Source organism: Microtus oregoni, unplaced genomic scaffold (assembly GCF_018167655.1).
Source record: "Microtus oregoni isolate MIOR12 unplaced genomic scaffold, Mior012 000002F_ref0000024, whole genome shotgun sequence".
NCBI classification, from domain to species: domain Eukaryota; kingdom Metazoa; phylum Chordata; class Mammalia; order Rodentia; family Cricetidae; genus Microtus; species Microtus oregoni.
The window spans coordinates 72,353,906-72,368,507 of record NW_024543061.1 but is presented as its reverse complement, the minus strand read 5'-3'; the positions used below and the strand labels follow the sequence as shown (position 1 = coordinate 72,368,507).

The window sequence follows — 14,602 nt, the reverse complement described above, 5'->3', positions numbered from 1 at the left end:
TGCAATGCCATATAAGATCAACATCAAAATAGCAATCTCATATTTCCAAGATATAAAGGCACAGGATATACATTACCATTCTAAAGTGTAGGGAAGGGAGCAAAGCGAGAGAATACTGGGGAAAAAGCAATATTATAAACCAGCTGGGCAAACTCTAAAGTCTGCATATCCATGTCTGAGGTCAAAATCAATTAAGATCTCCAATTCTGCTCAGTCTTATTAAATGCAACATTTTTCTCTCTCTCAGGCTGGTTCCACTCACGTCTAGCAGCTTTCTTTGGCAGATATCCCATGACTCTACCATCTCTAACATTTTGGGGTCTCCAAGGCAATCCAGGCTTCAACTTCACCACTTCATGCTACGGCCTCTCTACCAGGCATCCGGAGACAGCCCTGATACATGCCTGACCTCAGCAGCTTTCTTAATCTTGGGAGCAAAATTCACAGCTCCATTGTTTTATCCTTAGCTCCAGAACTATGTGGCTGAAGCTCATAAGTACTGCTGCCTACTGGGCTTGGAACATGTCCCCCTTGTTCAATTACACATTCATCAGCTTTCTGTCCTTCACGGCCTAAACTTGACTGTCCTAAACCTGGATGTCTAAATGAGGCTGGCCTCAAACTCAGAGATCTGCCAGCCTCTGCCTTCCAACTGTTGGGATTAATGGTTTGTACCACCACACCCAGATCTAAGATTTATAAATCCTGGCTCACAAGCTGGAAATTTAGCTGGGTGGGATCTTGTTCTGAGGTTACCACTCCCATTATTTTATATCTTAATGTTTATCTCCTTGAACACAACACCTAATTCCATTTCTTTTCTCCTCAAAAAGTACATTTTCTGGCTCTTTTTCATGATAAATATTCATTAGAATTACCACTAATAACTATATGACCCAGTCTATACTAGGTTGTTTGAGATTTCCTCCACCAAAAGAATTAATCCAAATCTCCAAACTTTAGCATCAGGTACACTGTTCAGACAAGGAAAAAAAAGCAGCCAATTTCTTCATAAAAATATCACAAGAATAATCTTTAGGCAACATATTATCACAATCTCCTACCCAGAAAAGCATTTAGTACATCTTCAAGAATCTTCATTTAAGTCTAAATCATATATCTGAATGTTTTTACACAATTACTTAACAACTGGAACATTACTAAGAATGAGGCCAGATCATAATATGTGTAGAAAAGCAGAATATATAGAATTATCAAAATGAGGGGTTTCATTCAAAGTAAAAGTAGAGCTAGTAATAGTCATTGTAGTAGTAATATGTGATCCATTGCTCAGAATTTGTAAATAATGCTATCTTATTAGGTTGCAGAGTAAGTAGAAAGAATTAAAAGTAATTTTGATTTTGTAATGCTGATTTCATAAAATTAAGTAACAGGTTACCTTCACATACAAGGAAAGAAATAAAAAAAAATTGCAAATGAGCCCATCTTTATTTGCATTCTAGCATATTGGAATTCAGTAGTTCATTCATCTCTATGGACTGACATGTTACACACACAGCACCTAGAGAAGTTCAGTCAAGCTGGAGGGAAAATGTAAGATTTTTATACTAAAACTAAAAGTAAGTCACAAGTAAATCTTCATTTTTATATTTTAACACTGTGTATGTACTTTCTTTAATACAGAATATTTCTGAATTTTAGAATAATCCACTAAGAAATATTCATCTTTGGAAACTGATTTTTGGGGTCACCTAAAGAATGGCTACTATTCTACAGAACATACTTACAATCATTTTCCTTGTTGAGTTCTTCATTGGAAATTTGGGGAATGGATTCATAGCGCTGGTTAACTGTGTGGACTCTGTCAAGAGAAGAAAGATTCCTTCGGTGGATCAGATCCTCACTGCTCTGGCCATCTCCAGATTCTCTCTACTGTGGGTTATATTTCTAGATTGGTTAGTGTGTATAAAGTTCTCCCCCTCATTCCTGACTAGAAACATATTAAGAATAACTCAGATTTCCTGGAATATAAGCAATCATTTCAGCATCTGGCTTGCTACTAGTCTCAGCATCTTTTATTTTCTCAAGATAGCCCCTTTTTCTAACTCTCTATTCCTCTACCTAAAATGGAAAATTAAAAGGGTGGTTTTGATTGCATTGTTGCTATCACTGGTCCTTCTGTTTTTGAATATTTTTCTAGTAATCAAACATATTGATGCCTGGATTGATGGATACAAAAGGAACACATCTGACAGTTTAAGTTCAAGTTTTGTAGAATTTCCCAGGTTTATTTTATTGCCAAGTTTAATGTTCACATTGATACCTTTTGGTGTATCCTTGACAGTGTTACTCCTCCTAATCATCTCCCTTTGGAAACACATCAAGAAAATGCAGCATTACACCAAAGGATGTAGAGATGTCAGAACCTTGGCCCACATCACAGCCTTGCAGAATTTAGTTGTCTTCCTCCTATTTTACATCACTTTCTTTCTGTCTCTAGTGGTGGAATTGTGGACATTTGATATAGAGAAAGAGCTGACTCTTCTGTTTCAAAGGGTTGCTATAACTATATTTCCTTCCATACACTCATATGTCTTTATTCTGGGGCACAGTAAGCTGAGACAGGACTTGTTTTCTGTATTGCAGTGCCTGAAGTATTGGTGTAAACATGTGTAAAACTTAGATCCATAAATCAGTCTACATGTCAGTTTGACTATTTTACAGGAGAACAGGTTCAAAGGAAATTATTGAATTTCTAAATCTGTGCTTTTCATATTTTTTTTTACTTTCTGAATTCTGTAGAAATTTGTTCAGATGGGGCTATCCAAATGTATTTCAAACTTAAGTGTAATACCCAGGTTTCTTATAGTAAACAATTTTGTAAATATTTTGTCATATATCTTATTTTAAGATTTACATGTCTGCAATATATCTCTGCAGTAAGTTACAGCTACTAAAAATAGTGAACCCCTTAAGCATGTCTTCCTATACTTCACTTTTTTACTTTATTCTCTCATCTTTTTTTCAGGTAGGACATCATATCATTTGCATATAATTATTAAAATATTTATTTTATTTCTTGTTTTCATTTATTTACTATTATTTTACAGAAGACAGTTATATAAGACATAAAGTAACTATGATAATTAACATATCTGTTCATAAATAAAAGGTTTTTCCAGTCTTCGTAGCAAGTGTAAGACTGACTTCATCTTTGATACACTTATTAAATCTATATTCATGTCTTTTCTAGTAAAATATCTGTTAATGATTACCAAATATATATATTATTATTTACTAGGATAATTATGTATTTCTCTCTCCTTTGATCAAATGTAGTGAAAAATGTTGACAGTTATACACAAATGCATTCCTTAATGTATACAGTCTATATTAAACAAATAAGTCACATAAATATTCATATGTGTTTATATTAGCATTATTTTGACACCATCATAGGTAAACTGAAATTCAGAAATTGTATGCAAAAAAACTTACAACTAATATTTACAAGGAAAACAAATCAAACTTAATTGCTTGAGAAATATTTCCCCCTCAAAACCCCAGTACTGAAAAAGAATTGATTCATATTTTCAGATTGTTTAAAGTCTAGCTTACTATGCAAATATAAACTGTCATAAGAAATTAAATGCATATATTTTCAGTGTAAAAGCCAGAATAAATGAACTGGGGAATGTGGTTTAATTGATAGTTCTGTACCTTAGCATATATGAAGTTCGATCCCCTGAGATTAATCCCTAGATTATCTTACCGTTATTGATCTGATAAACACCATGACCAAAGCAATTTGGAGAGGAAATGGTTTGTTTGGCTTACACTTCCATATTACTATTCATCAGTGAAGAAAATCAGGGCAAGAACTCAATCGAGGAAGAAACCTGGAGGCAGGTGCTTATGCAGCAGCCATGGAAGAGTGCTGTTTACTGTAAAGCAAACTTCATAAGGACAAATCCTGTAGACTGCAAGTGCTGTGAGATAATGCTCTTGTATACTATAAGGATTTGTCACTTGTATTAGTTTAGTAATACACTGATTAGCCAGTAGCCAGACAGGAACTGTAGGCAGAGCAACTGGCCTAAGAGGATTTGGGGAAGAAGAAAGGCAGAGAGTCAGTCACCAGCTAGATACAGAGAAAACAAGATGAGAATACCTCACGAAAAAAGATACCAAGCCATACAGCTAAACATAGACAAGAATTATGGGTTAATTTAAGTTGTAAGAGCTAGTTAATAATGAGCATGAGCATATAGGTCAAGCAGTTTATAATTAAAATAAGCCTCTGTTTGTTTCTTTGGGACCAAATGGCTGTATAAACAAGTGAGACAGGAACTTTCATCCAATTTAAAACTTATAAAATCATGTAAGAGAATATATCTTCATTTACAGAGAAGAAATAAGGATCCTGCATCACTTAAGTTTACTGCTGAAGGATTCCTTCCTATGAAAGGGAATACACTATCTATTATAACTTATTTTGTGCTGTTGAGGTAATATTTCTTTTCAAAGAAAATACCACTGAACTCCTTTAGTAGGCAGTATTGCATTTTTGATTGACAGTCATCACAGGAAGTAGACATGTAAAAAATTTAGTGTGCATAAACTCATCTAAAACTCAGGCACTGAAAAAAAAACTTCAGTCACAAAATATATAACAACCAAGAAACCTTCTTTGGACATTTTTCTTTCTGTCTAAATTAATCAATTACTGTCATTCTAGTAATACAGAAATTACTTCTGGAAGTTTAAGAGTGAGTTCATGGCATTTGATAAACTACATTTAGTGGCACGAATGAAATGGTTCCTCATTAGATTTTCTCTGCATGAATTTCTCCGGGTTTTTCTTATGGTGCAGAAAAGTTAATATATTCATAGAAAAGGGTGATTAATTCAAGGTTTTATGAAGGAAAACAAAAGTTACTGTCTCGTTACTTTGGCAGTGATTAACTGCATTGGTGAATGAGTTCCTATTATTCTCACCAATGTATGCTTAAGATAGGTAGAACCACCAACTACACTTTCTCTACTGAGATATAGGAGAGTCTGTTACCTTTCTGAAATGGTATGGGATGTTTGGAGCTCCCACTTATTTATTTGGTTTTGAGGTAGTAAATATGTAAGAGACCAAGAAGGTGAAAAAGCATTAAGCAAAAATTACATGGTTATCTAACTGAAGGATACTATAAATTCTTCAAAGAGGCACATATAAAGATAAATCCACTCTAGTGATATATATACACCTTCATTATAGTCCTGATTGGTATTCTACTTTTCATTACTATTAATGTAAGCATCCCGAAGAGATATAACTACATAGCAAAACTTCCTAAGATCCCACTATCTTCCTTATAAATCATAAGATATGCAAACAGTTACATTTCTCTTGTTCACTATCACACACACTCTGCCTGTGATCACATCAGTTTGGAAGAGTAACATGTCATTGACAAGTTCCCCTTTTCCTCTTCAGCAACCCTCATGTTTTTCCCACAAAATAACTATTTGTTCTGTTTTCTGATTTGGATAAGCAAGAAGCTAAAACAAGCTCTACTTTTAATTCTTTGGCAGTTGACATACTGGGTAAGAATGAAAACCTTTAATTCTAAAGACCTATAAACAGGATGTGGCATACCTTATGCTAGACATGAAATTGATTGAGTGTTATTTATTCCTTTAATATTTTCTGTGAGAAATAAGCATATAAAATTACAAAACAAAGTGAGGCAGTGGTAGTGCACTTCTTTAATCCCAGAACTCAGGTAGGCAGAGTCAGGCAGATCTCTGTAAACTGAACACCAGCTTGGTCTACAGAGTGAGTTGTAGGACTTCCAGAGATAAACAGAGAAAACCTGTTTCAAAAAAATGAAAACCAAACCAATACAAAGCAAATAAATGAACAAAAAAATACCTTACAAAACAACTTGTACAACTATTACACTCAGGGATTTTTGTGGAAGAGGAATCCAAAAAATTTTAAGAGACACAGGAAAAGGGAGTCGTCTATGGTATTTTGTCTATTGGTAATGTCAGAAACTACCCCAAAAGTGTCACCATCGTGGTTACCCAAACATGAGCTGGACAATAATAATGACAGACATTCTAAAGTTAACTGAGGAAAGACCATGAGGCATCAATCCTAGATAAAGAACTATAGGCAACCAAGGAATGCTGAGAGTGTGAGAAATAATGTTTCCCAGGAAAGAGCACAGCAATTGCTTATCCAATATTAAATGGTCAGCTCTGGAGATACGCAAACTAACATACATATTGAGTGGTTTGCATTTATGTATTTATGTGTGTGTGTGTGTGTGTATTCATGTATGTATGTATAAAACAGCAATTAATGGAAAAGGAACCCATGAATTTGAAAGAGAACAAGGAGGGTTTGAAAAAATGTATAATGTTATTAGAATCTGAAAATATGAAATAGTATTTTTTTTAATAAGTAAGTACCTCTTAATATCAACAGCAAAATTCACTAAGAACAAAATCAGAGATATTCTCAAAATTTAATATACCTATAGATAAAACTAGCAAAAATGAGGAAAGTACAATAAAATGAGAAAAAATTATGAATCTTTTAAACTAAAAGGCAAACCTGTCAAGCAAAATATGCCCACTAGTGGCACAATTCCAAGACATACTGCATTTACTCTTTGGCCATGGTTGCTTTGTGGAACTGTAGTTGGTTTAACACTTCAAAGAAGAACAGATCATCTATGCATAACTGTAACATGAGCGGGGCCTACTTGTTGGGGTTTCTGTCCCAACCAGTGCCCCACAGCTGGCAAGCCCCAAAGAAAATCACACAGAGATCTCCATAAGTTATAAAGCTGATTTGCCCATTAGCTCAGGCTACATATTAGCTCTAGTAGCTTGTTCTTATCCATGTTAACCACATGGTTCGGTACCTTTCTCAGCAGGGCAGCTCACATCTTTCTTGCTTCCTCGGTTATCTGTGCAGGACTAGCAAAATTAACTTCCTCCTCCTCAGAATTCTCTTGTTCTCATTGCATCATTTCTATTTCCTATCTGGTTTTCCCACTTATACTTTCTGCCTGGCCAATCAGCGTTTATTTAAAACATGATTGACAGAATATAGACAATTCTCCCACACCACATAACTCTCTGAAGTGTGATTCTTGGAGCTCTACTTGCTGAGATTGTTGTTTATGCTTCCTGTTTGCCTGTCCTTTGTTTACTCTTCAGCTATCAAGGAGGATCAGATGTACACTATGTTACAATATAGCTCCCATCCTCACAAGTCAGCATACTCTTTTACATCATCCTTGTTGTCAAGGGAGTCATGGGATAGACACTTTGGGAAGAGAAGCATACAATTTGAACGCAGCTTTGCTGGACAAGAAGTAGACAAAGAATGAGAAAGATTCTGACAGTGCTAATGAGCTGAATCATTTAAGTGTCTGTTTTATGTGACAGTAGAATTGTCTTCCTGCGTTTACAGTTTCAAATGACAAAGTTCAAGTTGACTAAATACCTGCATATAATATCCTACAATATAAACACAAAACCAATGCTAAACGTTTCCTTGACAACTAATATAACTATTGCCATGAGAAAGATGCATACTGCAAGTTGAATAGAAGAATATTCTAAATTATTAAAGTGAAAAAGAAACAATTTTAATTCAAATAAATATCTATTGGTGAATGTGGGTGTGTTTATGAGAGAATGAATACATACATGTTGACAATAAATATACATACTCACATTCACAGAGTGTATTAGAAATGAAACAAATATTAGATAATTCAATCAGAGAAAGAACATTGAGTAACATGTATATGAGATGTAAAAGACATAATTTTTGAGCTTTAAAAAATATATGCACTGAAATGTCAGACATAGGCATCCTATTGCCTTTGATATTTATGAGGACTTTTGAAATACTTAACCCCAAATCTAAAGGGAAAAATACAAAAAATGCAAATAAACCCATTTTTATATTGTGTCAGGGAAGTAGAAGTCAACATTCCCTTTAGTATCTGAGAAGATATGAATGAACCTTTGAAGTATATTGGTGCTGCCAGGAGCAGACATGTCTCGTTGTCATGAAAAGTCCTAAGTTATTAAATGCCATATTCTGCAGTCTTTGAAAGATTTGAAGAATGTCTATCTAACTGAAGTGTATCTCTATATATCTAGAAAATCTAACATGACTACAAGCTTGACTATTACTGATGATTATTCATTAACCTATATTTCTTTCACAATATCTTAATCAATAGCAGAAATATGCAAATACATATAACAAAATTGACCTTAAATCTCTATCAATAAAGCAAAATCTATACTAATACAAATTATTTATATCTATATCATATCCCCCTTTAAATGTTAAAGAACATTTATAAACCATATTTGGGAACATGGGTGCAGTTTTTTCTCTCCAAAGATAAAGTAGATATAAATATTGTAACTGTAATTCTTACTTGATAACTATTTTGTTATATGTAATTTTACTATGTTAAAGTTAAAGCCTTTCTTTTTTGTTTAAACAGAAAAAGGGGAAATGATGTAGGAGTGATTTTTTCTTAATAAAGAAACTGCTAGACCCATTTGATAGGACAACCCTTAGGTAGGCGGAGTAAACAGAACAGAATGCTGTGAGAAAGAAGCTGAGTCAAGGAGTCGCCATGATTCTCCCACTCCAGGCAGATGCAGGTTAAGATCATTCCTGGTAGCCCGTGGGCTACACACATCATTAGAAATGGGCTAGTCCAGGTGCGAGAGTTAGCCAAGAAAAGGCTAGATATAATGGGCCAAGCGGTGTTTAAAAGAATACGGTGTCTGTGTAATTATTTCTGGTAAAGCTAGCCAAGCAGGCGGCCGGGGTGCTGGGGACGCAGCCTCGCCGCTCCTATTACAACAAACCTTGGCTGTTCTCGGTGAGAAAATTTGAGATTATTGTGATCAAGTTAAGAAGTGAATAACTATAACATACTGATTTTTGACTGGTTTGATATTGTGTATGTCAGTTTTAACACTGAAGAAATGACTGTTTTTTTGTCAACTATATGGAGTGATTTAGACAAATTAAAAAATGTTAAGCAGTGATAAATGACATTTATGCACTGTCTTAAGAATGGGTGTGGCTATACAGAGCATACTAATCATTTTAATCATGGGATTCATTGTTGATGTTTGGATAGCTTAGTGAGCATCATGGACTTGGTCAAGAGAATAATTACTCTTCAGTGAATCAGATACTTACAGCCTTACTTTTCTCCAGATTCATTCTCCACTGAGGGTTATTTCTAGATTTTTTTTTTTTGCTGTGTATAATTTACCCAGATATACTGATGGCTGAAAAGACATTAAAAATAAATTGTGTGACATAGCCCCTGACCAATCATGTTAGTAACTGACTGGCTACCAATCTTAGCATCTTTATTTTCTTAAGATAGGCATTTTTTAAATTCTTTTTCTATACAAAAATTGGAGGTTTAAAGACGTGGTTTTCATGGGCTTTGCTGATACCCACTGTCCACTTGCTTTGAAATCCAATAATGTTAGTCAGTCATATTGATGCCTAGTTGGATAAACCAGAAGTCACATTTCTTTTGTTTTAATGTATGACTTTCTAACTTCTCCCTGTTTGTTTTATTCACCACTTTTATCTTCAACTTCATTCTCTTCAGCGTGTCTGTGGCCACTTTCCTCCCACTCATCTTCTCCCTGTGGTGACATCTGAAGATTATGCCACACAATGCCAAAGGATGCGAGATGTCAGCTCCAAAGCCCACAGAAAGGCCTTTTAATCCATCACCAGCTTCTTTGTACTTCATTGAACTTTCTCTCTCTAACTGTATGCACTTTGACTTTTGAAATGGATAACAATCATAACATTTTCTGCTGTCAAGTTATTTGTCCTAATTATTGGAAATAATAAGGTCAGACAAGCCTTACATCCATTGTAATAGTGGCTAAGTCTCAGGACTAACGATCCAGAACTCCCAGTTTCATAGAAAAGTCCAAGGATCAGATTGCTTAACATAAAGAAAAATCACACATAATTCTAATACTTATAAAGTTGTTCCTTTGATATAGTCTCTTGTACTTTACATTGTGGTTTTGCAAAAGTGTGCTTAGAATAAGGAATAACTATTTTTTCTCCTTTTTAGTAAAATGTAGTAAAGTTAGAAGTTGGCTTTCTTACTCAACTGGCTTCTCTACTTTAGTTTACTAATTTTCTCTTGTCATCTGCAGCTATAAAAATCCATTACCTACAAGCAAGATTTTTCTTTTGGGCCACCAACCAGCTCCCAAATCCTGACACAGAGACTTCTTATTCGTTAAGAATGTTCAGCCTTAACTGTTCTCTTATTTTATTTATTTATTTTTTAAAAACTATCTTTTTCATTTTACATACCAATCCCAGCTCACACCCCCTCTCCTTCTCCAATTCTCTCTGCCTTCCCTCCCTCCAGACCCCATCCACTCCTCAGAGAGGGTAAGGGCACATTGCTTTGGGGAAGGTCCAAGGCTCTCCCTAGTTTATCTAGGTTGAGCAAGGAATCTACCCAAAGAGAATGCATTCCCAAAAGGCCAGTACAAACAGTAAGAATAAATCCTGTTGCCATTATCACTGGCCCCACAGTCTGCCCCAGCCATACAACTGTTACCCACATTCAGAAGGTCTAGTGTAATCCTATGCTTGCTCCTTCCCAGTCCAGCTGGAGTTGGTGAGCTCCCATTAGTTCAGGTAATTTGTTTCAGTGGCTGTCCCCATCATGGTCTTGACCTCTTTGCCCATATTCTCACACTTCCCACTCTTCAACTGGGCTTTGAGATTTCAGCCCAGTTCTCCACTGTGTGCCTCTACCTTTGTTTCCATTAGTTGTTGATGAAGGTTCTGTGGTGACATTTAATTAAGATATTCATCAGTCTGAATACAGGTCAAGGCCAGTTCAGGGCCTCTCTCCTCTATTGCTTAGGACCTTAGCTGGGAGCATCCTTTTAAGTTCCTGGGAATTTCTCTACTGCCAGGTTTCTTGCTAGCCCCATAATGCACCCCCCCAATAAAATATCTGTTTCCTTGCTCTCATCCCTGTTCTTTCTCCAACTCATCTATCCCATTCACTTAAGTTTTCCTTTCACCTCCCATTATTCTCTCCTCTTCCCCTTCTGTCCCTCCTTTTCCTTCCACCCCCATGATCCCAATTTTGTCAGGAAATCTTGTCTATTTTCCCTTTCCAGGTAGATCTATATATGTTTTTCTTAGGGTTCACCTTGATACTTAACTTCTCTTGGTTCAGGGACTATAGACATTTTTTTTATCTATGCTTTATAGGTAGTATACACTTATGAATGAGTACATGCCATATTCATCTTTTTGTTTCTGTGTTACCTCACTCAGGATATTTCTTTTTCTAGTTTCATTCATTTACATGCAAATTTTAAGATGTCTTTTTTTCTGCTGAGTATTATTCCATTGTGTAAATGTACATTTTCTTTATCTATTCTTTGGTTGAGGGGCATCTAGATTGTTTCCAGATTTTTACTACTACAAACAATACTGCTATGATCATATTTGAACAAATGTTCTTATGTTCTTATAGTATGATTGAGCATTCTTTGGGGGTATATCCAAGAATGGTATTGCTGAGATCACCTCTTAAATGTAACACCAGGAGCACAGACACTGAGGGCAATAATAGATAAATGAAACTGAGAAGCTTTTGTAAAGCAAAGGACACAGTCAATAAGACAAAAAAAGGCAGTCTACTGAATGGGAGAAGATCTTCACCAACCCCACATCAGACAAAGGATTGATCTCTAAAGTACATAGAGAACTCAAGAAATTAGACATCAAAATTCTAAATAATCTAATTAAAAAATAGGATACAGAAATAAACAGAGAATTCTCAACAGAAGAATCTCAAATGACCAAAAGACACTTAAGGAAATGTTCAACACCCTTAGCCATCAGGGAAATGCAAATCAAAAAAACTCTGTGATACTATCTTATACCAGTTAGAATGGCTAAGATCAAAAACACCAATGATAGTCTATATTGGAGAGGATGTGGAGTAAGGGGAACATTTACTGGTGGAAATGCTGGTGGGAATGCAAAATTATACAACCATTCTGGAAATCAGTATGGCAATTTCTCAGAAAATTGGGAATCAACCTACCTCAGGACACATCAATACCACTGTTGTGCACATACCCAAAGGATTATTTTATATTTTAATGTTTCTCTTCATCTATGTTTTGCCTCAGGACTTTTTATCTTTCTTCTTTCTTTAATTCCTGTTTTTTTATTCTTCATTCATTTCTTCTTTCTTTCTTTCTTTCTTTCTTTCTTTCTTTCTTTCTGTATGCCCTACTTTCCTGCTGTCTCCATGGTGCCTGTCTGGCTTCTGAACCTGGCTATGTCTCGTTCTTTCTTCCACATTATTTTCTCTTTCTTCTGTCCTCTCTCCTCCTATTTACTCTCTCTGTCCACCAGCCACACTTATTTCACTCCTGCCAAGTTAGTGGCTTTTCATCTTTTATTAAACATATTCAGTGCCTTAGGCAGGCAAGATGAAACAGATACAACAATCTCTACATAATTAAACGAGTACAGAATAAAAAAGTAACACATTTGCATTGTAGAAATATTCCACAATTATCTATTTATACAAATTTATAGCATTTATTTATTTTACTTATTTACCAACTTTCCTATTTTACTGACTATATCATGAACTGTCTCAAACACACACAGACACACACACACACACACACACACACATAATTACTAACTGTAAAATTAGCTTCTTTGTTAATTTGTTTTTAAAAGCATTTTGTTTGAATCTTCTGGATGTGAGAGTGACATCAGCTTTGATATAAATACCTTTTAAACATATTTGGGGATAACTTTTTATGTTGATCTTTTCTTAAAGAATAGCTGTTGATAATTTCCAAAGAAGTATTTTTTATTCATTTGGATAAATGTATTTTCCCTTGTCCTCTGACTGTTCAGTAGAATGGCACATGTTAGTAGTGTAAATTGATCAAGGGTAGTTTTCATAGTGTGGGCAGTCTATATTAATCAAGAGCACCTAAATTCTATTAGTAATTTTTAAAAGAAATCTGAAGATATCAAGCATAAATTGAAATTTAGAAACTATCTACAATGCAATAATCAGCAATATTCAAAGTGGTAACTAACCAAATTCAATGATTTCAAAAACAATTCCATTATTATGTGTCATTATGCAACAAATATACCACAACAAAAATGTTTTTTCGGATAATCCTGGCAGTCCTGAATTCAGGTTGTAGACCACTCTAGCCTTGAAGTCAGAGATTCACCTGCTTCTGCCTCTTGAGTACTGCAATTAAAGATGTGTGCCACCACCGCCTGCAATTAGTAGTTTATTCACAATTCCTACATCATTTTATGCAAGTGAATTTTACATTCACAAGTACTGGTGTCCTTGATGGAAGCTTGTGGGAAAAAATTTCTGTGTTTCTGTTTGAAGTATCAAAACCTTACCATGAACAAATCTATTCTTGGGAATTGAGAATAGTCAAGTTTCTTATTATATAAATATGCATGGAATAAAATAGCTTTGAGAGAAACCAGAAATACTGAAGATTATTAGGTAACCTTATGCTGACAGATAAAAGTCTGAGCAAGGTGGAGGCAGAGACTCAGAATTCTCACCTGTGAATGAACTCATTCATTTCATTGTCTATTTCATGAGGCAACAGATGTGTTTCTTTCTGCATCCACAGGCACAGATGAAGTATTTCAAGTTTATTGACCACCTGTATTTAATAATATATACTTGAAAGCATTTTAAACAAATTCTTAATCATCCATACAATTTAAGCATGAGGTATACATTTACTATATAAAATTAAATGGATTATTAAATTTTAATAATAAAAAAATTTAATTCAAATAAAATATGTTTTTTGGAATACTTGTTTCTCTTAATTTCTCTCTCTCTCTCTCTCTCTCTCTCTCTCTCTCTCTCTCGCTCTGTGTGTGTGTGTGTGTGTGTGTGTGTGTGAGAGAGAGAGAGAGAGAGAGAGAGAGAGTAATGAGAGAGAATATAGGTCATTATAAACAGAAAATTTAGTTTTTCATTTCTGAATATGTGAGCAATAATGCAACAAATAGCTGGTAGATTTTAGAAAGAGCATTTAATAACATATTCACATTTGCTCCTTCAGGCTGTTTTCAAGCTGTAAAGAAAGCTCAGTGCTCAGAAAGTAGCATATTACATAGTAAGATTCAGTCCTATTAAATATTCAAACATGAGCATAGGTTAGCTATGTGGCCAGTGAAGACATGCAAATGTGTACATATTTACTTACTTGCTGCATTTTGGAATTTGATTTCATCATTAGTGACAAGACTGAGATGTTGTTGCTAGGACACAGAATCTGCATGAAGTGCAGGTGAACTATGACAAAAGCTACAAAGTCTTTGGCTGCTTTGTGGTGTCCATTTTAAGCATGGGGAATTTTCTTGAATGTTCGTGAATCAGATATTTGTCTCATTATAGATAAATTCAGAGGAATCAACCGTGAATATTGGCATTGGGGCATTGTCTTAAAGAGAATAGGTGTGATGATAATGATCATGCTTACAATCATT

At 34.9% G+C, this 14,602-nt stretch overlaps 1 protein-coding gene across 1 annotated transcript; it reads left to right on the top strand.

Annotated features, from left to right (window-relative positions):
• Positions 1-1,719: 1,719 nt before the first annotated feature.
• On the top strand, positions 1,720-2,637 carry LOC121436545 (taste receptor type 2 member 14-like). The gene has a single exon (XM_041636550.1). It carries the CDS (start codon positions 1,720-1,722, stop codon positions 2,635-2,637), a length of 918 nt encoding a protein of 305 aa, XP_041492484.1.
• Positions 2,638-14,602: the final 11,965 nt, after the last annotated feature.

What these genes read in the sequence shown, in the direction of transcription:
- LOC121436545 (XM_041636550.1), top strand. Translation starts at nt 1,720, where the DNA reads ATGGCTACTATTCTACAGAACATACTTACAATCATTTTCCTTGTTGAG.